This window comes from Coregonus lavaretus (assembly GCF_964263955.1).
Source record: "Coregonus lavaretus genome assembly, contig: HAP1_SCAFFOLD_426, whole genome shotgun sequence".
In the NCBI taxonomy this organism is placed as follows: Eukaryota; Metazoa; Chordata; class Actinopteri; order Salmoniformes; family Salmonidae; genus Coregonus; species Coregonus lavaretus.
The window spans coordinates 209,478-235,884 of record NW_028158557.1 but is presented as its reverse complement, the minus strand read 5'-3'; the positions used below and the strand labels follow the sequence as shown (position 1 = coordinate 235,884).

Genomic DNA, 26,407 nt, shown 5'->3' with positions numbered 1-26,407 from the left:
TGAAGAGAACAGAGGAGAACCGAGGAGAGAGGAGAACAGAGGAGAACAGAGGAGAGAGGAGAACATAGGTGAGGAGAACAGAGGAGAACCGAGGAGAGAGGAGAACAGAGGAGAACAGAGGAGAGAGGAGATCATAGGTGAGGAGAACAGAGGAGAACCGAGGAGAGAGGAGAACAGAGGAGAACAGAGGAGAGAGGAGATCATAGGTGAGGAGAACAGAGGAGAGAGGAGAACAGAGGAGAGAGGAGAAGAGAGGAGAGAGGAGAGAGGAGAGAGGAGAACAGAAGAGAGAGGAAAAGAGAGGAGAGAGGAGAACAGAGAAGAGAGGAGAACAGAGGAGAACAGAGAAGAGAAGAAAGGAGAGTCGAGGGGAGTAGAGGAGTATAAAGGAGAGGAGAACTAGTGTTTCTGAAGGAAGGAGGAAAGAAAGGGGAGGGTCAGATTTCCACAGACAACTTCTGTAAGCACTCAGAGTCCGGTCAGCCTGACCAAACCCCAGGTGGTGGATGTCAAGGGCTTAGCAAGGCTTCAGCTCTCACAGACACAGAGATATACAGCTCTGCAATACTCATAGAGGTTACACAGACACATAGATATACTGCTCTGCAGTAGTCATAGAGGTTACACAGACAGAGATATTCAGCTCTACAGTACACACTTAGAAAAAGTGTTTCAAACGGTACTCTATGACTACAGTCTTAGAAAAAAAGGTACTCTCTGGAACTTAAAATGGTTATTCGGCTGTCCCAATACGAGAACCCTTTTGGGTTCCATGTAGAACCCTCTGTGGAAAGGATTTTACATGGAACCAAAAAGGATTCTACCTGTAGCCAAAAAGGGTTATTCAAAGGGCTCTCCTATGGGGACAGCCAAAGAACCATTTTAGGTTCTAGAGAGCACCTTTGTTTCTAAGATTGTAGTCATAGAGTTTACGTCAAAATGCCATGGTGAAAATATAAAGACACCTTTTAACATTAGGTCATGCATGCTGCTTATGACACTGATAAAACAGTGTGTCATACAGGGCCAAGTGTTTGATGTTTATAGTGGTTGCATCCCAAATGGTACCCTATTCCCTACATAGTCCACTACCTTTGACCAGAACCCTGTGGGCCTTGGTCAAAAGTAGTGCACAATATAGGGAAAAGGGTGCCATTTGGAATGCATCCAGTATCTCCATAAAAACAACATTCATGCAAAAAAAGATGCCTAAGCCATTTCGAGCTCCGAGGCAGAGGTGTAGTTACACGTTATTACCTGAGGGAGGAGCCCTTGGGCGTGGCGATGCCGTATCCTTTAGAGTCCAGGTTCCCCCCGACCTTCATGGTGTCACAGGGTTTCCTCTGCTCGATGTACTCGTTCATGGTGGACTCTAACAGGTAGGCGTACTTCCCTTTAGACTTCCTGACCCTCATCACTCCCTCGTCTGTGGTCTTCACAAACACTGAGGGGTCGGCCGACTTCATGTACGACCACATCTTCTCAAACACTGCAATCTTAGACCGCTGGGGAGAGAGGAGGGGTTAGGATTGTGTGTGGGGGGAGGGGGATCTGTGTGTGTGTCTGTGTGTGTGTGTGTGTGTGTGTGTGTGTGTGTGTGTGTGTGTGTGTGTGTGTGTGTGTGTGTGTGTGTGTGTGTGTGTGTGTGTGTGTGTGTGTGTGTGTAAACTGCATGTACATGCTAGTCAAACAGGTGTGTGTCTATGACTAAACCACAGGTCTCACCCTGAAGAACTCTTTGGTGGAACCAGCATCCAGTGTTCCGTAGGCGATCTCAGTCTGTTTAGCCAGGTCCTCAGCACTCTCTATGGGGGAAACCATCCTCTCCACCGTGAGGAAAGCAGCCAGGTTGGCCGTATAGGATGAGATGATGATGAGGGTGAAGAACCACCACACGCCACCCACTATTCGCCCTGACAGAGACCTAGAGGGAAAAACACCCGGAGACAGGAGTTAGAGACAGGCCTACATACGTACCTACACACACAACCCCTAGGATACGCCCAGCTAGACTTGAAGGGAGAAGGACATAAGGGAGACCTACAAAAATAAACTCATCTGCATAACTCTCCATTAGGATAGACCTCATTCAGTTGCATATACATTACAACAAACCAAACCAAAGCCTCTGCCTGTCACATGACTCTGACCTATCTAGCGTCATATTACATTATCCATCCTCCAGCCCCACTCCCTACAGAACAGCAGGTCTCTGTCTCATCAACAGACACCCTGGCTGTGTCCCAAACGGCACCGTATTCCCTTTATACAGTAGTGCACTACTTTTGACCAGGGACCATATATAGGGAATAGGGTGCCATTTGGGATGCACCCGCTGCCTCCCCCATACTGTACTTCCATCAAGGCTCTGGGAGAGCTGTGTTAAATGTGCTGAGACAAGATAACAGAGCATCACAAAGGAACTACACCAGATTCATCTCACCTTAAGGAAGTTGACAGTGTGTTTCACGGATCCACAAACATTAATTGGTGGTGATTAATAATGAGAGGAGGAAGAGGAGGTCACAGCTGTCATTTTGGTATTTGGTATTTTATTAGGATCCCCATTAACCGCTGCAAAAGCAGCAGCTTCTCTTCCTTGGGTCCACATCAAACATGACATAATACATCGTAAAGAACATTATTAGTCAAGGACTGAAATACATAAACTTAAAACGTCACACATAGCCCACATATCAGTACATACACACAATATCTAGGTCTAATACATAGTACAGTGCAAATTACAATACAATATATATAAAATGGCTGTGTCTCTTCACAGCCCCCTTTGTGCAGTAAGGTGTTCTTTTATCTGTTTCAAACTGGTTTTATTGCCAGCTTGAGTTACCTGGGGTGGCAGAGAGTTCCATGTAGTCATGGTTCTATTTAATACGGTGTGTTTCCCAGCCTCTGTTCTGGACCTGGGGACTGTGAAAGACCTCTGGTTGCATGCCTTGTGTTGTCCTGATGAGTGTCTGTACTGTGTGCCAACTGCTTGAACAGACAGTTTGGTACCTTCAACACATCAATACCTCGCACAAAGACCAATAGTGACGTAGTCAAACTCTCCTCAACTTTGAGCCAGGAGAGACTGACATGCATGTTACTGACACTTTTCCTAAGTGCGATACGTGCTGCTTTGTTCTGGACCAACTGCAATTTACCTACACTACCGTTCAAAAGTTTGGGGTCATTTAGAAATTTCCTTGTTTTTGAAAGGAAATAAAAACAATTGTCCATTAAAATAACATCAAATTGATCAGAAATACAGTGTTGTCACGCCCTGACCTATAGAACTCTTGTTTGTTGAGTCAGGGTGTGGAATTCTATGTTAGACATTCTATGTTTAGGTTCTAGTTTTTCTATTTCTATGTCTGGCCAGGTATGATTCCCAATCAGAGGCAGCTGTCGCTCATTGTCTCTGATTGGGGATCATACTTAGGTAGCCTATTGCCTACTGTGTATTGTGGGATCTTGTTCCTGTTAGGCTTGTGTGTGTGTATAGCCCTTTGGACTTCACGTTACGTTGTTTCTTGTTTTGGTTTGTATGTTTATTGGGTGAATAAACATGTACGCTTTTCACGCTGCACCTTGGTCCGACCCGTTTCTCAACGATCGTCACAGAAGATCCCACCAAACGAGGACCAAGAAGCGTGGCCAGGAGCAGACATCCTGGACATGGGAGGAGATCCTGGATGGTAAGGGATCTTGGACATGGGAGGAGATCCAGGCTGGGATGGATTGCCGTCCTTGGGAACAGACAGAGGAAGCCCGGGTAAGAGAGGAGCAACGGCGACACCGACGGCGCCGGCCGAGGAGGAAGCCCGAGAGGCAGCCCCAAGATAATTATTTGGGTGGGCTAAAGGGGTGGTCGGGGATCGAGAGAGAAGAGCCCCGACCACTGCACCCGGTGGAGTTCCAGGTTGAGTCCCTACGACCATGGGAACAGGAATGGGAACAGTTTTATACTGAGGAGTCGGAGGATGACGACGTGGGGGCTCCCGGAGGAGTCCTCACTGGAGGAGGATTGGGCGCGGAGAGTAAAGGACTGGTACAGTCGTAGACCTCCAGCGCCGGTTCCCAGTCCGGTACGCCTCGTGCCTGCTTCTCGCCCCAAACCAGTGGTGCGTGTCTCCAGTCCGGTACGGCCCGTACCTGCTCCCCGCACCAAGCCAGTGGTGCGTGTTCCCAGTCCGGTAAGGTCTGTGCCTGCTCCTCGCACCAAGCCAGTGGAGCGTGCTCCCAGTCCGGTAAGGTCCGTACCTGCTCCCCGCACCAAGCCAGTGGAGCGTGCTCCCAGTCCGGTAAGGTCCGTACCTGCTCCTCGCACCAAACCAGTGGCGCGTGTTCCCAGTCCGGTACGGCCCGTACCTGCTCCTCGCACCAAACCAGTGGCGCGTGTTCCCAGTCCGGTACGGCCCATACCTGCTCCTCGCACCAAACCAGTGGTGCGTGTTCCCAGTCCGGTACGGCCTGCTCCTCGCACCAGACCAGTGGCGCGTGTTCCCAGTCCGGTACGGCCCGTACCTGCTCCTCGCACCAAACCAGTGGCGCGTGTTCCCAGTCCGGTACGGCCCATACCTGCTCCTCGCACCAAACCAGTGGTGCGTGTTCCCAGTCCGGTACGGCCCGTACCTGCTCCTCGCACCAAGCCAGTGGAGCGTGCTCCCAGTCCGGTAAGGTCCGTACCTGCTCCTCGCACCAGACCTGTGGTGCGTGTCTCCAGTCCGGCCCGGCATGTGCCTGCTCATTGCACCAGACCTGTGGTGCGTGTCTCCAGTCCGGCCCGGCCCGTTCCTGCTCCTCGCACCAGACCTGTGGTGCGTGTCCCCAGTCCGGCCCGGCCCGTTCCTGCTCCTCGCACCAGACCTGTGGGACTCCTCTTACGGGACTGGGAACACGCACCACTGGCTTGGTGAGGGGAGCAGGTACGGGCCGTACCGGATTATTGCAGACAATACCCACGGAGCTAACAGTTAAAGGAATATAGATTAGGTTACTTACATTTACTGCTCTTCTATTTCTCTGGGATATAATAGGATTTCCATGTCCTTGGTTGCTTATTATGGCAGGGAGGACTGGAGTGCTACCAAACCCAGACCGTCAGTCTCTTAAACAGTTCGTAAAGGGCGTTTCAAAAACCAACCACTGATTTGCTGGAAGTCAATTCCCCCAGGACCTTTCTCTGTGTCCCAAATGGCACCTTATTCCTTTTATAGTGCACTACTTCTGACCAGGGCCATGTGATAGGCCATATAGGGAACATGGTACCATTTGGCCTGTACCTCTATCCCTCTGCCTCAGAAGAGCACTACTGAGCACCAACGATTAAGTGTATCTCTGTTACGCACTATTCTCCTCTCTGGTACGTCAGACAGAGAGAGTACAGGACAGAGAGAGTACAGGACAGAGAGAGTACAGGACAGAGAGAGTACAAGACAGAGAGAGATGGGGAGCTTTTATGTGATCAAAAATAAGCTGAAGTGAAACAAAAAGGGTTCAGTCTTCCTGCAGTTAGTGAAGTAGAACATTAAAAGGAAGGAGAGATTGAACAAGAGGAAAAAAAACACATTTTAGGAGAGAAGAGAAGAGAGAAGATGGGAGGATGATGAAAGAGTTAGAAGACCTGAGAAAAGAGGGAAAGAAAGGGGTATGAGTGAAAGAGAAGAGGGAGCGTGTGTGTGTGCCTGTGTGTGTGTGTGTGTGTGTGTGTGTGTGTGTGTGTGTGTGTGTGTGTGTGTGTGTGTGTGTGTGTGTGTGTGTGTGTGTGTGTGTGTGTGTGTGTGTGTGTGTGTGTGGAGACCTACCACTGTTTAGCCTGTGAATTATTGAGCAGGCTTTAGAAAGAGCAGGATCTGTCTGCATGTCTGCCTGTCTGTCCAGCTGTGTCTGTCTTGGTATCTTGTATCATGTATCATTTCTCTGACTGTCTGTCTCTCTCTCTCTTTGTCTGTCTGTCTGTATGTCTCTCTCTCTCTCTCTCTCTCTCTCTCTCTCTCTCTCTCTCTCTCTCTCTCTCTCTTCCTAACACTCTCACCCTCCTCACTCTCTATTTTCTCTCTCCCTCCATCTCATCCTCTCCTTCGCTCTCTTGTCTATGAACAGTCTAATTAGTACTAATCAATCATCACTTGTCCAACACATAAACCCCATGTAACCCCATACTGTCCAGCAGTGGTTCTCAAAGTGGGGTCCAAAGTCCTGCAGGGGGTCTGCAGCAAGATCACAAAATATAAAATACACTGAACAAAAATATAAACGCAACATGCAACAATTTCTAAGATTTTACTGGGTTACAGTTCATACAGTGCCTTGCAAAAGTATTCATCCCCCTTGGCATTTTTTAATTTTGTTGCATTACAACTTGTAATTTAAATGGATTTTTATTTGGATTTAATGTAATGGACAAACACAAAATAGTCCAAATTGGTGAAGTGAAAAGCTCCACAGCGGAGATTGGAGTATCTGTCCATAGGACCACTTTAAGCCGTACACTCCACAGAGCTGGGCTTTACGGAAGAGTGGCCAGAAAAAAGCCATTGCTTAAAGAAAAAAGTGTTTGCCAAAAAGCATGTGGGAGACTCCCCCAAACATATGGAAGAAGGTACTCTGGTCAGATGAGACTGAAATTGAGCTTTTTGGCCATCAAGGAAAACGCTATGTCTGGCACAAACCCAACACCTCTCATCACCCCGAGAACACCATCCCCACAGTGAAGCATGGTGGTGGCAGCATCATGCTGTGGGGCTGTTTTTCATCGGCAGGGACTGGGAAACTGGTCAAAATTGAAGGAATTATGGATTGCGCTAAATACAGGGAAATACTTGAGGGAAACCTGTTTCAGTCTTCCAGAGATTTGAAACTGGGACGGAGGTTCACCTTCCAGCAGGACAATAACCCTAAGCATACTGCTAAATCAACACTCAAGTGGTTTAAGGAGAAACATTTAAATGTCTTGGAATGGCCTAGTCAAAGCCCAGACCTCAATCCAATTGAGAATCTGTGGTATGACTTAAAGATTGCTGTACACCAGCCGAACCCATCCAACTTGAAGGAGCTGGAGCAGTTTTGCCTTGAAGAATGGGCAAAAATCCCAGTGGCTAGATGTGCCAAGCTTATAGAGACATACCCCAAGAGACTTGCCACTGTAATTGCTGCAAAAGTATTGACTTTGGGGGGTTGAATAGTTATGCACGCTCAAGTTTTCTGTTTTTTTTTTGTCTTATTTCTTGTTTGTTTCAACTGGGAATACAGATATGCATATGTTAGTCACAGATACCTTAAAAATAAAAAGTAGGGGTGTGGATCAGAAAACCAGTCATTATCTGGTGTGACCTCATGCAACGCGACACATCTCCTTCGCATAGAGTTGATCAGGCTGCTGATTGTGGCCTGTGGAATGTTGTCCCACTCCTCTTCAATGGCTGTGCGAAGTTGCTGGATATTGGCGAGAACTGGAACACGCTGTCGTACATGTACAGAACGTCCCAAATATGCTCAATGGGTGACATGTCTGGTGAGTATGCAGGCCATGGAAGAACTGGGACATTTACAGCTTCCAGGAATTGTGTAGAAATCCTTCTTTTGACATGGGGCCGTGCATTATCATGCTGAAACATGAGGTGATGACGGCAGATGAATGGCAGGACCTCAGATGAATGGCAGGGCCTCAGGATATCATCACGGTATCTCTGTGCATTGAAATTGCCATCAATAAAATGCAATTGTGTTCTTTGTCCGTAGCTTATACCTACCCATACCGTAACCCCACTGCCATCATGGTGCACTCTGTTCACAATGTTGACATCAGCAAACCGCTCGCCCATACGACGCCATACATGCTGTCTGCCATCTACCCGGTACAGTTGAAACCGGGATTCATCCGTGAAGAGCACACTTCTCCAGAGTGCCAGTGGCCATCGAAGGTGAGTATTTGCCCACTGAAGTCGGTTACGATGCCGAACTGCAGTCAGGTCAAGACACTGGTGAGGATGACGAGCACGCAGATGAGCTTCCCTGAGACAGCTTCCCTGAGACAGAAATCCTTCAGTTGTGCAAACCCACAGTTTCATCAGCTGTCCGGGTGGCTGGTCTCAGACGATCATGCAGGTGAAGCAGTTGGATGTGGAGGTCCTGGGCTGCCGTGGTTACATGTGGTCTGCGGTTGTGAGCCCGGTTTAACATACCGACAAATTCTCTAAAACGACATTGGAGACGGCTTATGGTAGAGAAATTAACATAACATTATCTGGCGACAGCTCTGGTGGATATTCCTTTAGTCAGCATGCCAATTGCACGCTTCCTCAAAACTTGAGACATCTGTGGTATTGTGTTGTGTGACAAAACTGCACATTTTAGAGTGGCCATTTATTGTCCCCAGCAGAAGGTCCACCTTTGTAATTCTGTTTAATCAGCTTATTGATATGCCACACATGTCAGGTGGATGGATTATCTTGGCAAAGGAGAGATGCTCACTAACAGGTATGTAAACAAATTTGTGCACAAAATCTGAGAGAAATAAGCTTTTTGTGCGTATGGAAAATTTGTGGGATCTTTTATTTCAGCTCATGAAACATGGGACCAACACTTTACATGTTGCAATGCAGACATCATATTAAAAGTCCTTGTAGGGTATTTTTATCGCAATTGAATTGTGTTCCGATTATGAGGGGGTCCCTGATGAATTTACTATCACAAAAGGGGTGCCCAGTCCCAAAAAGTTTGAGAAACCCATACAGTACTGTGCTGTGCTGTAGTGAACATCAGTGAAACACTATGAAGGCTGCTTACAGTACCAGGGCGTTTTAGAGTCGTGCCATAATTTCACTGCCTCATTAATGATTTATTCACAGTAACTATTCATTATTGCTGAACATTATATTTAATGGTTATGTTAATATGGATCAGGGATGGGATGCTTGTGTGCATGTTCATGCGTGTGCATGTATGGGTGTGTCAGAGAAGGGCCATGACCAGGCGTGGCGAGTCACTGCTCCCAGCAACCAAACCAAACCTCTTACCAACCTCTAACCATACTCTTATCTCCCCAGCTCAGAGTGGATCTAGTGTAGCTAACTGAACTGCTAAACTCCCCGTAGAATTCCCCTGACTAACTTCTATTCCATATGCTAATTCGCATGACTAATGACTTTAGTGAGTGTAAGGAATGAGTCTGTAATGAACAAATTACAATGGATTAGGACTTCCACTGCTGGAATTTGGGGAGAAAACCAGGCTTAATAATGTTCTGATTCCAAGACCAATCAGAAACAAGAAGAGCAAGATGCATCGGCTTTTCTGCTTTTTGGATCTGTATAAATTAGATAGGTGTGTGTGTGTGTGTGTGTGTGTGTGTCTATGTGTGTGTACTCAAACTGCCACGTTGCCTCTAATAATGCATTGGGACTCTTACGACCTGGCTGGAACTCATCCCTACCTCCCTCCCTCCATCTTTCTCTTTCTCCATATCTCTCTCTCTCTCTCTCTCTCTACTATGTCTCTCTCTCCCCTCCCTCTACTCTCTCTATCATTCTCTCCCTCTTTCTCCATATCTCTCTCTCTCTCTCAGCTCTATCCTATAAAGGTCAATATTTTCATGCAATAGAGAATGAGTAAATTATGTTAATAATGTTTACAGCAGGGCACTATAAACAGAGGTTGGTAGTTGTAAGGTGTTAAGTGAGCTACGGACATTTCCACCATAGTGTGTTATGTCATACAATGCTGTGTAATTGTGTACTAGTGTGATACATGGAGTGAATCAATTCAACGGCTGTTGTGGACTTAGTAGTTCACTGCATTTTTATGGTTGACGTACAGTGAAACACACACACACACACACACACACACAAACACAGTAGCAAATACACACACACACACACACACACACACATCTCACATGCACACATACAGAGACAGTGTTAGTAATTTCAGGAAGAAACACTAACCATGGCTGCATTAATCAGAACTTCCAGTATAATCTGATAGTTAGCGTATAGTATCAACAGACGCGTACAAGCATGCACACACACACACACCCACACAAACACACAGGCGTGCTGTGACACACACACACACACACATACGGGTACATGCTGTGAGCTGCGACACTCTGTAAGGAGCGCGCGTGTCTCGCTGGGTTGCCATGGCAGCACACCCTGCTCTCCAAACAGTTCTGGCGATCTGAGCTGAAAGAAGGATTTAAGTAATCTCACTCCTCCTTTCCTCCCTCTCTCCCCCTCTCTTATCTCTCTTTCCCTCTCTTCCCTCTATGTCCTCGATCAGGCTCTCTCTGCGGGAGGCAGCGCAACAAACACTGAAGTGTATATCTCTCTCTCTCTCTCTCTCTCTCGCTCTCTCTCTTTCTCTCTCTTTAGCTGCAAAATCCCTTCACAGAAACAGCCCTTCAGATCATCCAGCTACTATAGTAGCATATCATATACAGTGGCTTGCGAAAGTATTCACCCCCCTTGGCATGTTTCCTATTTTGTTGCCTTGGGGGTTTGTATCATTTGTTTACACAACATGCCTACCACTTTGAAGATGCAAAATATTTTTATTGTGAAACAAACAAGAGGAAACATGAACATGCATAACTATTCACCTAGCCAAAGTCAATACTTTGTAGAGCCACCTTTTGCAGCAATTACAGCTGCAAGTCTCTTGGGGTATGTCTCTATAAGCTTGGCACCTCTAGCCACTGGGATTTCTGCCCATTCTTCAAGGTAAAACTGCTCCAGCTCCTTAAAGTTGGATGGGTTCCGCTGGTGTACAGCCATCTTTAAGTCATACCACAGATTCTCAATTGGATTGAGGTCTGGGCTTTGACTAGGCCATTCCAAGACATTTAAATGTTTCCCCTTATACCACTTGAGTGTTGCTTTATCAGTATGCTTGGGGTCATTGTCCTGCTGGAAGGTGAACCTCCGTCCCAGTCTCAAATCTCTGGAAGACTGAAACAGGTTTCCCTCAAGAATTTCCCTGTATTTAACACCATCCATAATTCCTTCATTTTTTACCAGTTTCCCAGTCCCTGCCGATGAAAAACAGCCCCACAGCATGATGCTGCCATCACCATGCTTCACTGTGGGGATGGTGTTCTCGGGGTGATGAGAGGTGTTGGGTTTGTGCCAGACATAGCATTTTCCTTGATTGCCCAAAAGCTCAATTTTAGTCTCATCTGACCAGAGTACCTTCTTCCATATGTTTGGGGAGTCTCCCACATGCCTTTTGGCAAACACCAAACGTGTTTGCTTATTTTTTTCTTAAAGCAATGGCTTTTTTCTGGCCACTCTTCCGTAAAGCCCAGCTCTGTGGAGTGTACGGCTTAAAGTGGTCCAATGGACAGATCTCCAATCTCCACTGTGAAGCTCCTTCAGGGTTATCTTTGGTCTCATTGTTGTCTCTCTGATTAATGCCCTCCTTGCCTGGTCCGTGAGTTTTGGTGGGCGGCCCTCTCTTGGCAGGTTTGTTGTGGTGCCATATTCTTTCAATTTTTTTATAATGGATTTAATGGTGCTCCGTGGGATGTTCAAAGTTTCTGATATTTTTTTATAACCCAACCCTGATCTGTACTTCTCCACAACATTGTCCCTGACCTGTTAAGAGAGCTCCTTGGTCTTCATGGTGCCACTTGCTTGGTGGTGCCCCTTACTTAGTGTTGTTGCAGACTCTGGGACCTTTCAGAACAGGTGTATACATACTGAGATCATGTGACAGATCATGTGGCACTTAGATTGCACACTGGTGGACTTTATTTAACTAATTATGTGACTTCTGAAGGTAATTGGTTGCATCAGATCTTATTTAAGGGCTTCATAGCAAAGTGGGTGAATACCTATGCACGCACCACTTTTCCGTAATTTTTTTTTTAGATTTTCTTGAAATAAGTTATTTTTTTCATTTCACTTCACCAATTTGGACTATTTTGTGTATGTCCATTGCATGAAATCCAAATAAAAATCCATTTAAATTACAGGTTGTAATGCAAAAAATAGGAAAAACGCCAAGGGGGATGAATACTTTTGCAAGGCACTGTAGCATCATTTCACCCCTGTGGGTCTTGATTGAAATGTGGCTACATTGGTGGTGGTGACTTCTGAAGGTAATTGGTTGCATCAGATCTTATTTAAGGGCTTCATAGCAAAGTGGGTGAATACCTATGCACGCACCACTTTTCCGTAATTTTTTTTTTAGATTTTCTTGAAATAAGTTATTTTTTTCATTTCACTTCACCAATTTGGACTATTTTGTGTATGTCCATTGCATGAAATCCAAATAAAAATCCATTTAAATTACAGGTTGTAATGCAAAAAATAGGAAAAACGCCAAGGGGGATGAATACTTTTGCAAGGCACTGTAGCATCATTTCACCCCTGTGGGTCTTGATTGAAATGTGGCTACATTGGTGGTGGTGACTTCTGAAGGTAATTGGTTGCACCAGATCTTATTTAAGGGCTTCATAGCAAAGGGGGTGAATACATATGCACACACCACTTTTCCGTTATTAATTTTTTAGATTTTCTTGAAATAAGTTATTTTTTTCATTTCACTTCACCAATTTGGACTATTTTGTGTATGTCCATTGCATGAAATCCAAATAAAAATCCATTTAAATTACAGGTTGTAATTCAACAAAATAGGGAAAACGCCAAGGGGGATGAATACTTTTACAAGACACTGTACTCTTCTATAGCCAGTTACTATCCTATCTACTCTTCTATAGCCAGTTACTATCCTATCTACTCTGCTTTAGCCAGTTACTAGCCTATCTACTCTGCTTTAGGCAGTTACTATCCTATCTACTCTGCTTTAGCCAGTTACTATCCTATCTACTCTGCTTTAGCCAGTTACTAGCCTATCTACTCTGCTTTAGACAGTTACGAGCCTATCTACTCTGCTTTAGCCAGTTACTAGCCTATCTACTCTGCTTTAGCCAGTTACTATCCTATCTACTCTGCTTTAGCCAGTTACTAGCCTATCTACTCTGCTTTAGCCAGTTACTAGCCTATCTACTCTGCTTTAGCCAGTTACTAGCTTACCTATTCTGATTTAGCCAGTTACTAGCCTATCTACTCTGCTTTAGCCAGTTACTAGCCTATCTACTCTGCTTTAGCCAGTTACTAGCCTATCTACTCTGCTTTAGCCAGTTACTAGCCTATCTACTCTGCTTTAGCCTGTTACTAGCCTATCTACTCTGCTTTAGCCAGTTACTAGCTTACCTACTCTGATTAAGCCAGTTACTAGCCTATCTACTCTGCTTTAGCCAGTTACTAGCTTACCTACTCTGATTTAGCCAGTTACTATCCTATCTACTCTGCTTTAGCCTGTTACTAACCTATCTACTCTGCTTTAGCCAGTTACTAGCCTATCTACTCTGCTTTAGCCAGTTACTAGCTTACCTACTCTGCTTTAGCCAGTTACTATCCTATATACTCTGATTTAGCCAGTTACTAGCCTAACTACGCTGCTTTAGCCAGTTACTAACCTATCTACTCTTCTATAGCCAGTTACTAGCCTATCTACCCTGCTTTAGCCAGTTACTATCCTATCTACTCTGATTTAGCCAGTTACTATCCTATCTACTCTGCTTTCGCCAGTTACTAGCCTATCTACTCTGCTTTAGCCAGTTACTAGCCTATCTACTCTGCTTTAGCCAGTTACTAGCCTATCTACTCTGCTTTAGCCAGTTACTAGCTTACCTACTCTGATTTAGCCAGTTACTAGCCTATCTACTCTGCTTTAGCCTGTTACTATCCTATGTACTCTGCTTTAGCCTGTTACTATCCTATCTACTCTGCTTTAGCCAGTTACTATCCTATCTACTCTGCTTTAGCCAGTTACTATCCTATCTACTCTGCTTTAGCCAGTTACTATCCTATCTACTCTGCTTTAGCCAGTTACTATCCTATCTACTCTGCTTTAGCCAGTTACTATCCTATCTACTCTGATATAGCCAGTTACTATCCTATCTACTCTGCTTTAGCCAGTTACTAGCCTATCTACTCTGCTTTAGCCAGTTACTAGCTTACCTACTCTGATTTAGCCAGTTACTAGCCTATCTACTCTGCTTTAGCCTGTTACTATCCTATCTACTCTGCTTTAGCCTGTTACTATCCTATCTACTCTGCTTTAGCCAGTTACTATCCTATCTACTCTGCTTTAGCCAGTTACTATCCTATCTACTCTGCTTTAGCCAGTTACTATCCTATCTACTCTGCTTTAGCCAGTTACTAGCTTACCTACTCTGATTTAGCCAGTTACTATCCTATCTACTCTGCTTTAGCCAGTTACTATCCTATCTACTCTGCTTTAGCCAGTTACTATCCTATCTACTCTGCTTTAGCCAGTTACTATCCTATCTACTCTGCTTTAGCCAGTTACTATCCTATCTACTCTGCTTTAGCCAGTTACTATCCTATCTACTCTGCTTTAGCCAGTTACTATCCTATCTACTCTGCTTTAGCCAGTTACTATCCTATCTACTCTGCTTTAGCCAGTTACTATCCTATCTACTCTGCTTTAGCCAGTTACTATCCTATCTACTCTGATATAGCCAGTTACTATCCTATCTACTCTGCTTTAGCCAGTTACTAGCCTATCTACTCTGCTTTAGCCAGTTACTAGCTTACCTACTCTGATTTAGCCAGTTACTAGCCTATCTACTCTGCTTTAGCCTGTTACTATCCTATCTACTCTGCTTTAGCCTGTTACTATCCTATCTACTCTGCTTTAGCCAGTTACTATCCTATCTACTCTGCTTTAGCCAGTTACTATCCTATCTACTCTGCTTTAGCCAGTTACTATCCTATCTACTCTGCTTTAGCCAGTTACTAGCTTACCTACTCTGATTTAGCCAGTTACTATCCTATCTACTCTGCTTTAGCCAGTTACTATCCTATCTACTCTGCTTTAGCCAGTTACTATCCTATCTACTCTGCTTTAGCCAGTTACTATCCTATCTACTCTGCTTTAGCCAGTTACTATCCTATCTATTCTGCTTTAGCCAGTTACTAGCCTATCTACTCTGCTTTAGCCAGTTACTAGCCTATAATGATTTTAACAACCAGAACATGTGGGTTTCTAATAGGCCAGTCCCTGTGACATACAGACCTCTTTACTACATAGCCCTTAAATTATGGCCAACAGCTAACCAATCCATACATGTGGCGTTAACTCTACCTTAGATTTCCCATAGGCCTGAACCCCTGGGGGGAGGGAGGGAGGGAGGGAGGGGGAGGGAGAGCGAGAGGGAGAGCGAGAGAGAGAGAGAGAGAGAGAGAGAGAGAGAGAGAGAGAGAGAGGAGAGAGAGGAGAGAGAGGAGAGAGAGAGAGAGAGAGAGAGAGAGAGAGAGAGATGAGGAGAGAGAGAGAGTGAGAGAGAGAGAGAGAGAGAGAGAGAGAGAGAGAGAGAGATTGAGAGAGGAGAGAGAGAGAGAGAGGAGAGAGAGGGAGAGAGAGAGAGAGGAGAGAGAGAGAGAGTGTAGAGGGCCTCAGTGTCATGTCAGTTGTAATCTTGCCAGGATGTCCAATATCTCTGAAAAGGTCAAATTGGTTGCCTGGCTGGTAGAACAGAGGTTGGAAGAGAGAGATGCTTGTGATCCTGTGTGGCTCAGTTGGTAGAGCATGGTGCTTGCAATGCCAGGGTTGTGGGTTCAATTCCCATGCGGGACCAGTAAGAAAATGTAAGTGCTCATTACTGTAAGTCGCTCTGGATAAGATCATCTTCTAAATTACTAAAATGTAAATGTTATATTTGTGTCTGCCTCAATGTGTGAAAGCTGCTATGTGATCAAGAGTAGCCTTGATGTGATTTAGCCATAAATAAAACACAAGAGACAATGTCGTGAAGTGAACGGGGTCCTTATAAATCAACCACGCTCTATAACACTGGCTGTCTCTTCTCTAAAGCACCGCTATAATACTAGCTATTAAACACACTGCACGCACAATCCTCTCATTCTCTATTATAAAGCAGTTATCATATAGATAGTTTCCCTGTCCTGATTTCATATAGTCTGTCTGATTGACGTATGGCCGTGGCATGTTACGAGTAGGGCCCTGTGTTTTCCTCAATCATCTGATATGCCTGGATTTCAACATTAAATGTAAATGTAATTTAAAACCCTTGTTGGCAATCACAGAGGTCAGACGTTTCTTGTAGTTGGCCACCAGGTTTGCACACATCTCAGGAGGGATTTTGTCCCACTCCTCTTTGCAGATCTTTAAGTCATTAAGGTTTCGAGGCTGACGTTTGGCAACTCGAACCTTCAGCTCCCTCCACAGATTTTCTATGGGATTAAAGTCTGGAGACTGGCTAGGCCACTCCAGGACCTTAATGTGCTTCTTCTTGAGCCACTCCTTTGTTGCCTTGGCCGTGTGTTTTGGGTCATTGTCATGCTGGAATACCCATCCACAACCCATTTTCAATGCCCTGGCTGAGGGAAGGAGGTTCTCACCCAAGATTTGACGGTACATGGCCCCGTCCATCGTCTCTTTGATGCGGTGAAGTTGTCCTGTCCCCTTAGCAGAAAAACACCCCCAAAGCATAATGTTTCCACCTCCATGTTTGACGGTGGGGATGGTGTTCTTGGGGTCATAGGCAGCATTCCTCCTCCTCCAAACACGGCGAGTTGAGATGATGCTAAAGAGCTCGATTTTGGTCTCATCTGACCACAACACTTTCACCCAGTTCTCCTCTGAATCATTCAGATGTTCATTGGCAAACTTCAGACGGCCCTGTATATGTGCTTTCTTGAGCAGGGGGACCTTGCGGGCGCTGCAGGATTTCAGTCCTTCACGGCGTAGTGTGTTACCAATTGTTTTCTTGGTGAATATGGTCCCAGCTGCCTTGAGATCATTTACAAGATCCTCCCGTGTAGTTCTGGGCTGATTCCACACCGTTCTCATGATCATTGCAACTCCATGAGGTGAGATCTTGCATGGAGCCCCAGGCCAAGGGAGATTTACAGTTATTTTGTGTTTCTTCCATTTGCGAATAATCGCACCAACTGTTGTCACCTTCTCACCAAGCTGCTTGGCGATGGTCTTGTAGCCTATTCCAGCCTTGTGTAGGTCTACAATCTTGTCCCTGACATCCTCGGAGAGCTCTTTGGTCTTGGCCATGGTGGAGAGTTTGGAATCTGATTGATTGCTTCTGTGGACAGGAGTCTTTTATACAGGTAACAAACTGAGATTAGGAGCACTCCCTTTAAGAGTGTGCTCCTAATCTCAGCTCGTTACCTGTATAAAAGACACCTGGGAGCAAGAAATCTTTCTGATTGAGAGGGGGTCAAATACTTATTTCCCTCATTAAAATAACATTTTTGACATATGTTTTTCTGGATTTGTTGTTGTTGTTATTCTGTCTCTCACTGTTCAAATAAACCTACCATTAAAATTATAGACTGATCATTTCTTTGTCAGTGGGCAAACGTACAAAATCAGCAGGGGATCAAATACTTTTTTCCCTCACTGTATCTCTTCCACCTGTGCGATGTAGGATGTGAAATCTGAAACCACTTGAAGCTGGGATGTCCCTCCTACCATTTCATTCGCTCTTCTGACTGTCCATCAACTCCTGGCTGAACCCTACGTCACAATCCTTACATCGTAGCGCAGCAGGAGAGAGTGGTTTCGTCACTCTAGTACATTCAGAGATAGATTTATAGACAGTAATCTAAAATAATTCACAGATTTTAAACAAAAAACGACTTCTGATTGTCATAGATGGACAAGCTTAATATGAGATGAAAGGTGAGTTCCTAACGAGTTCAGGAAGCCAAGCTAGAGCTCTGTGTGTCGTTCACAGCGGTGGGGGCAGATGTTTTGATCAAGAGAGACCTTTAGAAAATATGCACATTTTCTCTAACACTAGAAATATTACATTCATAAGGCAGGTGAAAATATTATAGTTAGTAATTTTATAATTTGATTATACTCTATTTAGAAAGCCTATAAGTCCTTTCAAGCCTTATTCATACAGTTTTGTTGAATAGGAAATACATCATAAAATATTTCATATTTTCATATTTTTATCATATTGGTACTGAGTGCTTGAGCTTGTGTCCTCAAAAGTGACTACACCTCAGCAATTTATAACTATCTTTACCAGAAAAGTGAGATTTTAATCTTTCTTGGAGTATAGATAGTTTCCCTGTTACTGTTTATTGTCCTCTCATGAAAAAGTATTTATTTTGGTGATTACGTTTCGATTACATTTAGTTACATTTAAGAGGTTAAAGCTTTTTCATCAAACTGTCCCCTTTTCTTTTCATGTCAGATGGTCCAGCTCCATCCTCAGACGACTGCTTTATTTTCTGGTGTAATTCACATCTCTGGATAAGGTTTAAAATACAGGATACAATATTGCTATGTCACATGATTGCCCTAGACTTGAGGAGTGTATAATGTGTTGATGTTTCCATTGTTCTGGTTGATATCTGTAGTGGAGATGACTTCAGCAGTATAATGTGTTGATGTTTCCATTGTTCTGGTTGATATCTGTAGTGGAGATGACTTCAGCAGTATAATGTGTTGATGTTTCCATTGTTCTGGTTGATATCTGTAGTGGAGATGACTTCAGCAGTATAATGTGTTGATGTTTCCATTGTTCTGGTTGATATCTGTAGTGGAGATGATTCAGCAGTATAATGTGTTGATGTTTCCATTGTTCTACATTTACATTTTAGTCATTTAGCAGACGCTCTTATCCAGAGCGACTTACAGTTAGTGAGTGCATACATTATTTTTTAAATTTTTCATACTGGGCCCCCGTGGGAATCGAACCCACAACCCTGGCGTTGCAAACGCCATGCTCTACCAACTGAGCTACAGTGGGGAAAAAATTTATTTAGTCAGCCACCAATTGTGCAAGTTCTCCCACTTAAAAATATGAGAAAGGCCTGTAATTTTCATCATAGGTACACGTCAACTATGACAGACAAAATGAGAAAACTTTTCCCAGAAAATCTCATTGTAGGATTTTTCATGAATTTATTTGAAAATTATGGTGGAAAATAAGTATTTGGTCAATAACAAACGTTTCTCAATACTTTGTTATATACTATTTGTTGGCAATGACACAGGTCAAACGTTTTCTGTAAGTCTTCACAAGGTTTTCACACACTGTTGCTGGTATTTTGGCCCATTCCTCCATGCAGATCTCCTCTAGAGCAGTGATGTTTTGGGGCTGTCGCTGGGCAACACGGACTTTCAACTCCCTCCAAAGATTTCCTATGGGGTTGAGATCTGGAGACTGGCTAGGCCACTCCAGGACCTTGAAATGCTTCTAACGAAGCCACTTCTTCGTTGCCCGGGCGGTGTGTTTGGGATCATTGTCATGCTGAAAGACCCCAGCCACGTTTCATCTTCAATGCCCTTGCTGATGGAAGGAGGTTTTCACTCAAAATCTCACGATACATGGCCCCATTCATTCTTTCCTTTACACGGATCAGTCGTCCTGGTCCCTTTGCAGAAAAACAGCCCCAAAGCATGATGTTTCCACCCCCATGCTTCACAGTAGGTATGGTGTTATTTGGATGCAACTCAGCATTCTTTGTCCTCCAAACACGACGAGTTGAGTTTTTACCAAAAAGTTATATTTTGGTTTCATCTGACCATATGACATTCTCCCAATCCTCTTCTGGATCATCCAAATGCACTCTAGCAAACTTCAGACAAGCCTGGACATGTACTGGCTTAAGCAGGGGGACACGTCTGGCACTGCAGGATTTGAGTCCCTGGCGGCGTAGTGTGTTACTGATGGTAGGCTTTGTTACTTTGGTCCCAGCTCTCTGCAGGTCATTCACTAGGTCCCCCCGTGTGGTTCTGGGATTTTTGCTCACCGTTCTTGTGATGATCTTGCGTGGAGCCCCAGATCGAGGGAGATTATCAGTGGTCTTGTATGTCTTCCATTTCCTAATAATTGCTCCCACAGTTGATTTCTTCAAACCAAGCTGCTTACCTATTGCAGATTCAGTCTTCCCAGCCTGGTGCAGGTCTACAATTTTGTTTCTGGTGTCCTTTGACAGCTCTTTGGTCTTGGCCATAGTGGAGTTTGGAGTGTGACTGTTTGAGGTTGTGGACAGGTGTCTTTTATACTGATAACAAGTTCAAACAGGTGCCATTAATACAGGTAACGAGTGGAGGACAGAGGAGCCCCTTAAAGAAGAAGTTACAGGTCTGTGAGAGCCAGAAATCTTGATTGTTTGTAGGTGACCAAATACTTATTTTCCACTATAATTTGCAAATAAATTCAATAAAAATCCTACAATGTGATTTTCTGTTTTTTTTTTCTCAATTTGTCTGTCATAGTTGACGTGTACCTATGATGAAAATTACAGGCCTCTCTCATCTTTTTAAGTGGGAGAACTTGCAAAATTGGTGGCTGACTAAATACTTTTTTCCCCACTGTTCATCCTTGCCGGCCATTCCCTCCCCATACCCTGGACGACGCTGGGCCGATTGTGCGCCGCCCCATGGGTCTCCCGGTCGCGGCCGGCTACGACAGAGTTCTTGTTGATATCTGTAGTGGAGATGACTTCAGCAGTATAATGTGTTGATGTTTCCATTGTTCTGGTTGATATCTGTAGTGGAGATGACTTCAGCAGTATAATGTGTTGATGTTTCCATTGTTCTGGTTGATATCTGTAGTGGAGATGACTTCAGCAGTGTAATGTGTTGATGTTTCCATTGTTCTTGTTGATATCTGTAGTGGAGATGACTTCAGCAGTATAATGTGTTGATGTTTCCATTGTTCTGGTTGATATCTGTAGTGGAGATGACTTCAGCAGTATAATGTGTTGATGTTTCCATTGTTCTTGTTGATATCTGTAGTGGAGATGACTTCAGCAGTATAACGTGTTGATATTTCCATTGTTCTTGTTGATATCTGTAGTGGAGATGACTTCAGCAGTATAATGTGTTGATGTTTCCATTGTTCTTGTTGATATCTGTAGTGGAGATGACTTCAGCAGTATAATGTGTTGATGTTTCCATTGTTCTGGTTGATATCTGTAGTGGAGATGACTTCAGCAGTATAATGTGTTGATGTTTCCATTGTTCTTGTTGATATCTGTAGTGGAGATGACTTCAGCAGTAGAGAATGTTCATTTCTAATCAACATACTACAAAATTAGCTCAATTCAAATTCCTTTTAAACAACTGCCAGGAATACACATCAGAACCTACAGAGAGCATTTACACAAACAAACAAACCAATACAAATCATTGAGATCTAATGGCTGAGAGGAGCGTGTATAGGAAAAGATAGATCCGTATTCAGACGAGAGAGAGAGAAACAGATATCATCTGTTCAGCAGGCATGAGATTAGAGGAAGGTTGTGCTTTCTTTCACACACACAAACGCGCACACACACAACGATGCTTTATTAGACTGGATCCATTATTCATAATGGAATGATTTTGACCAGTGGGCTGAGAAATTGTTATTGTGACGGGTAGCAAATGCTCTGTGTGTGTGTGTGTTGTGTGTGTGTGTGTTGTGTGTGTGTGTGTGTGTTGTGTGTGTGTGTGTGTGTGTGTGTGTGTGTGTGTGTGTGTGTGTGTGTGTGTGTGTGTGTGTGTGTGTGTGTGTGTGTGTGTGTGTGTGTGTGTGTGTGGCAGGTAGCGTTGTAAGTGACAGTGTTGATTTGTTTCAGGCTAGCAGTGCAGCGGTGCTATCCGACCGACCAAGCAGGAGAGGAGTGGAGACAAGTTCTCTAGGGAAACACACACACACACACACTGAGCACAAGGAGTTTCTGTTGTACTCACACTGAGGAAACACCCAGTTGGCTTTGATTGACTTTGTTTGTTAGAGAATCACACCTTGGTCCTGTGTGGTTAGTGTGTGTGTGTGTGTGTGTGTGTGTGTGTGTGTGTGTGTTTTGTGCTGTGAGCATGAAAGGAATGAGGCTCATGAAATAAAACTGAAGAAAGAGAAAAGGATATAATCTGCTCAGCAGGCATGAGATGAGATGAATATATGCAGGCACACACACATACGCACATACTCACTCATTCACACACACACGCATGCACATACATACTCACTCACACACACACACACACACGCACGCACACACACACATACTCACTCACACACACACTCACGCACATGTACTCCCACCTGCACACAGTGTCTGCCAGATCAGTTCATCCCTAAATACAGAGGGACAGAGGGAGAGAGGGAGGGAGAGATATAAAAAGAAGGGAGGCGGAGAGGAGAGGAGAGGAGAGGAGAGGAGAGGAGAGGAGAGGAGAGGAGAGGAGAGGAGAGGAGAGGAGAGGAGAGGAGAGGAGAGGAGAGGAGAGGAGAGGAGAGGAGAGGAGAGGAGAGGAGAGGAGAGGAGTGTCATGGACAGGCGGGTTTAGGAGCTCTGAGTGACAGGGGTGACATTTAGAAAGAGCAAACAAACAAAGGATTTAGAGAGAATAAATAGCAGAGAGAGAGAGATCACACACACAGGCAGGTAGGAGAGATCACACACACACACACACACACATCCTGTCTCTACAGAGCTCTAGGCAGACATACCTTTAGAGCCAGCCAATCAGAATGCATTAAGGAACAGACAAAGGCAGGGGTGCATCCCGAATGGCACCATACTCCCTATATAATGCACTACTATAGGCCCTGGTCAAAATATGTACACTATATATATGGTACAGGATGCCATTTGGGACGCAGCCTCTGTATCTCTTCAGACGACAACGTCTGGGAATTAAACACCACAGCACTGATTAATACCAGCTGAACGTCGTTAACGTCTTTTGGAAACTCATTGTCTCTGATTAAAAAGGCCTGAGTGGAAGGCGTTACAGGCAGCAAAAAGAAACGCTATCTCTATCTCGTCTGTTCTCATGAGTGACCAAATAAAAACAGACAAAACTGGTCAATAACAAAGATTAAGCATTTTTAAAACATTTCCTTTAGGGAAAATCTTTTTTTGTTTGTTTCAGCCCAGCAAGGAATGATTCAACTACCGCAGCATATGCTGACTGTGGCTCTTGAGGAGAAGACTGCACTCACATGGAGCTATGGACACAGAACAGTTTAGTTTGGTGAAGGCAGCCCTCTCTGGAGACAAGTCCCCTACGCCCAGACATGAAGTAATGGGGCCAGCTCATCTGGGAAACATGAGTACTGTAGATTATATACATTCTTGTAATATATCGCTGCTGTAGATCTCAGAGGGGGAGAGAGAGAGAGAAAGAGAGAGAGAGAAAGAGAGACAGAGAAATAGAGAGAGCGAGAGAGAGAGAGAGACAGAGAAATAGAGAAAGAGAAAGAGAAAGAGAAAGAGAAAGAGAAAGAGAAAGAGAAAGAGAGAGCGAGAGCGAGAGAGATCCACAAGATTATACATAGTTCTTTGTCTATATGGATGACATGCTCCTCCATTGGACGTACTAGGAGATCGATATTTATTGGAGTGGTGTGTTCTGTTAGGCTGTGAGAGCAGCACATTCTGTACGTCTGTGTGTATGTGTTTGCTATGCTAGCTTAGCAGCATGCTGTAAATGCCACCAGCTGAAGGCCAAGGAGGAGGATATAGTCCCCATACTGCAAGACTTACAATCACAATCTCTCTCCATTGGTCCAGTGAGTCAGTCAGTGCCTTGGAAGAGACTGGTGGTGGTTAGATTCCTCTCCTCTCCCCATCTCCTTCTGTCCTCCTCTCCTCCCCTCCCCTCCCCCCCTCCCCTCTCCTCTCCTCTCCTCTCCTCTCCTCTCCTCTCCTTTTCTCTCCTCTCCTCTCCTCTCCTCTCCTCTCCTCTCCTCTCCTCTCCTCTCCTCTCCTCTCCTCTCCTCTCCTCTCCTCTCCTCTCCTCTTTCTCCTCCTCTCCCCCTTCTCCTCCTCTCCTCTCCTCCTCTCCTCTCCTGTCCTCTACCATCTTCTCTCTTCCTCTCTCCTCCTCCTCTCAGAAGGCCCCCCTGGTGTCCCTGAGAGAGAGAGTCAACCTCTATGTGTCTCTAATTTCAGACACTTTAATGAGATTCTTAATTGGTGAACTTTAGAGAGGGGGGCCGACTGTGGCACAGTTCATCAGAGCTCTCACTCTGGTTGGAGCCGGACAGAGCTAGTGACACTGTTTAAGACACACTATCGACCCACCCATCCTTCAGCGCATTTCACTTAAAGTGGACAGAGTTTAAGCCATGGTTCCAGCCTTTCTGGTGAAAGTGTTTTCTTTTGCTGGTGCCATCTGTATGTGTTTAAGCTAACTCATCTCTGCTAACAGATCTGGGACCTAGCTATATTAATAAAGAGAGCTACAGTGCCTTCAGAAAGTATTCACACCCCTAGACTTTTTCAAAAATGTTGTTGTGTTAAAATGGATTTAATTGTCATTTTTTGTCAACGATAAAAACAAATTACTCTGTAATGGAAAATTATAACATTTGTATAAACATTTATGAAAAAGAAAACACAAATATTTCTTGATTAGATAATTATTCAACCCCCTGAGTAAATGCATGTTAAAATCAACTTTGACAGCGATTACAGCTGTGAGTCTTTCTGAGTCAGTCTCTAAAAGCTTTCCACACCTAGATTGTACAACATCAAAATTCTTCATAGCTAGAATACAATTTTCATGTCTTGCCATGGATTTTCAAGCAGATTTAAGTCAAAACTATAACACGGCCACTCAGGAACATTCACTGTCTTCGTGGTAAGCAACTCCAGTGTAGATTTGGCCTTGTGCTTTAGGTTATTGTCCCGATGAAAGGTGAATTCATCTCCCAGTTTCTGGTAGAAAGCAGAGTGAACCAGATTTTCCTCTAGGATTTTGCCTGTGCTTAGCTCCATTCAGTTTCGTTTTTATCCTGAAAAACTCCCCAGTCCTTTACAATTACAAGCATACCCATAACATGATGCAGCCACCACTATGCTTGAAAGTATGAAGAGTGGTACTCAGTAATGTGTTGTATTGGATTTGCCCCAAACATAACACTTCGCATTCAGGACAAAAAGTGAATTGCTTTGCTACATTTTTTGCAGTATTACTTTAATGCCTTGTTGCAAACAGGATGCATGTTTTGGAATATTGTTATTCTGTACAAGCTTCCTTATTTTCACTCTGTCAATTAGGTTAGTATTGTGGAGTAACTACAATGTTGTTGATCCATCCTCAGTTTTCACCTATCACAGCCATTAAACTCTGTAACTGTTTTAAAGTCACCATTGGCCTCATGATGAAATCCCTGAGCGGTTTCCTCCCTCTCCGGCAACTGAGTTAGGAGGACACCTGTATCTTTGTAGTGACTGGGTTTATTGATACACAATCCAAAGTGTAATTAATAATTTCACGATGCTCAAAATGGATATTTAATGTCTGCTTTTCTTTTTTACCCATCTACCAATAGGTGCTCCTCTTTGCGAGGCATTGGAAAACCTCCCTGGTCTTTGTCGTTGTATCTGTGTTTGAAATTCACTGATCGACTGAGGGACCTTACAGATAATTGTATGTGTGGGGTACAGAGATGAGGTAGCCATTCAAAAATCATGTTAAACACACAATCCATGACTTGTTGAGCATTTTTTTTACTCCTGAACTTATTGACTCAAAAGATTTCAGCTTTTCCTTTTTAATTCATTTGTTAACATTTCTAAAAACATTAATCCACTTTGAAATTATGGGGTATTCTCTGTAGGCCAGTGACAAAAAAATCTACATTTTATCCATTTTAAACACAACAAAATGTGGAAAAAGTCAAGTGGTGTGAATACTTTCTGAAGGCACCATATAATAACTTCACATCTTCAATGAGTTCATAGTTTTTGCTTCTCTAGTTCTGAAGTATTTTAGTACCACTTCTGTGCCGCTGTAGGTGTGTGATGCACAACTAGTCTAACTGAACGAGTAGGACTATGGAACACATTAACTTTTTAAACTATAACATAACAACAATAACAAACCCTAAATGTTGATGACAAACAATCACAGGGAAGAGAGTTTATCACAACACATTCAACAGTAGTACAGTAGTCCTCCCTGCTCTGTCAGTCTCACTGTTTTATCTCACTCCTTGTAATCTAAAAGCTCTCTAAGACAACAGTATTTTACAAAGTGGTACCAAGAAACCCTACTGAATTGGGGAGAACCAGAAAATGTCAAATTTTTCATGTTTTATTTTTATTTAAAATACACATTTTTGTGCGTGTCAATTTCTACCTGGCCACTCAATAAAAAAATTATACAGCCCATCTGGCATTTGCCAGAATTGCCAGATGGCCAATCTGCGCTAGCGAGCCTGGTTAAATCATGTGCAACTGCCCCCTAGTCACAGCCTAGCCTGGCATGAACTAATGAAAATCCCGACTATACAAATCAAGTGTGACCCAGATCTACCCCATTGTATTTCTACATCAGATCTACCCATTGTATTTCTAAGTGGGTT

At 44.1% G+C, this 26,407-nt stretch overlaps 1 protein-coding gene across 1 annotated transcript in view; it reads right to left on the bottom strand.

Annotated features, from left to right (window-relative positions):
* Positions 1–26,407, bottom strand: part of LOC311123825 (glutamate receptor 1-like) — a gene marked incomplete at both ends in the record, with an annotated part of 105,709 nt that overhangs the window by 11,086 nt on the left and 68,216 nt on the right. The window contains 2 exons of the mRNA XM_084198050.1: positions 1,258–1,505; positions 1,726–1,924. Coding sequence (XP_084054176.1) covers positions 1,258–1,505; positions 1,726–1,924 — 447 coding nt within the window. The remainder of the gene's footprint in view (positions 1–1,257; positions 1,506–1,725; positions 1,925–26,407) is intronic.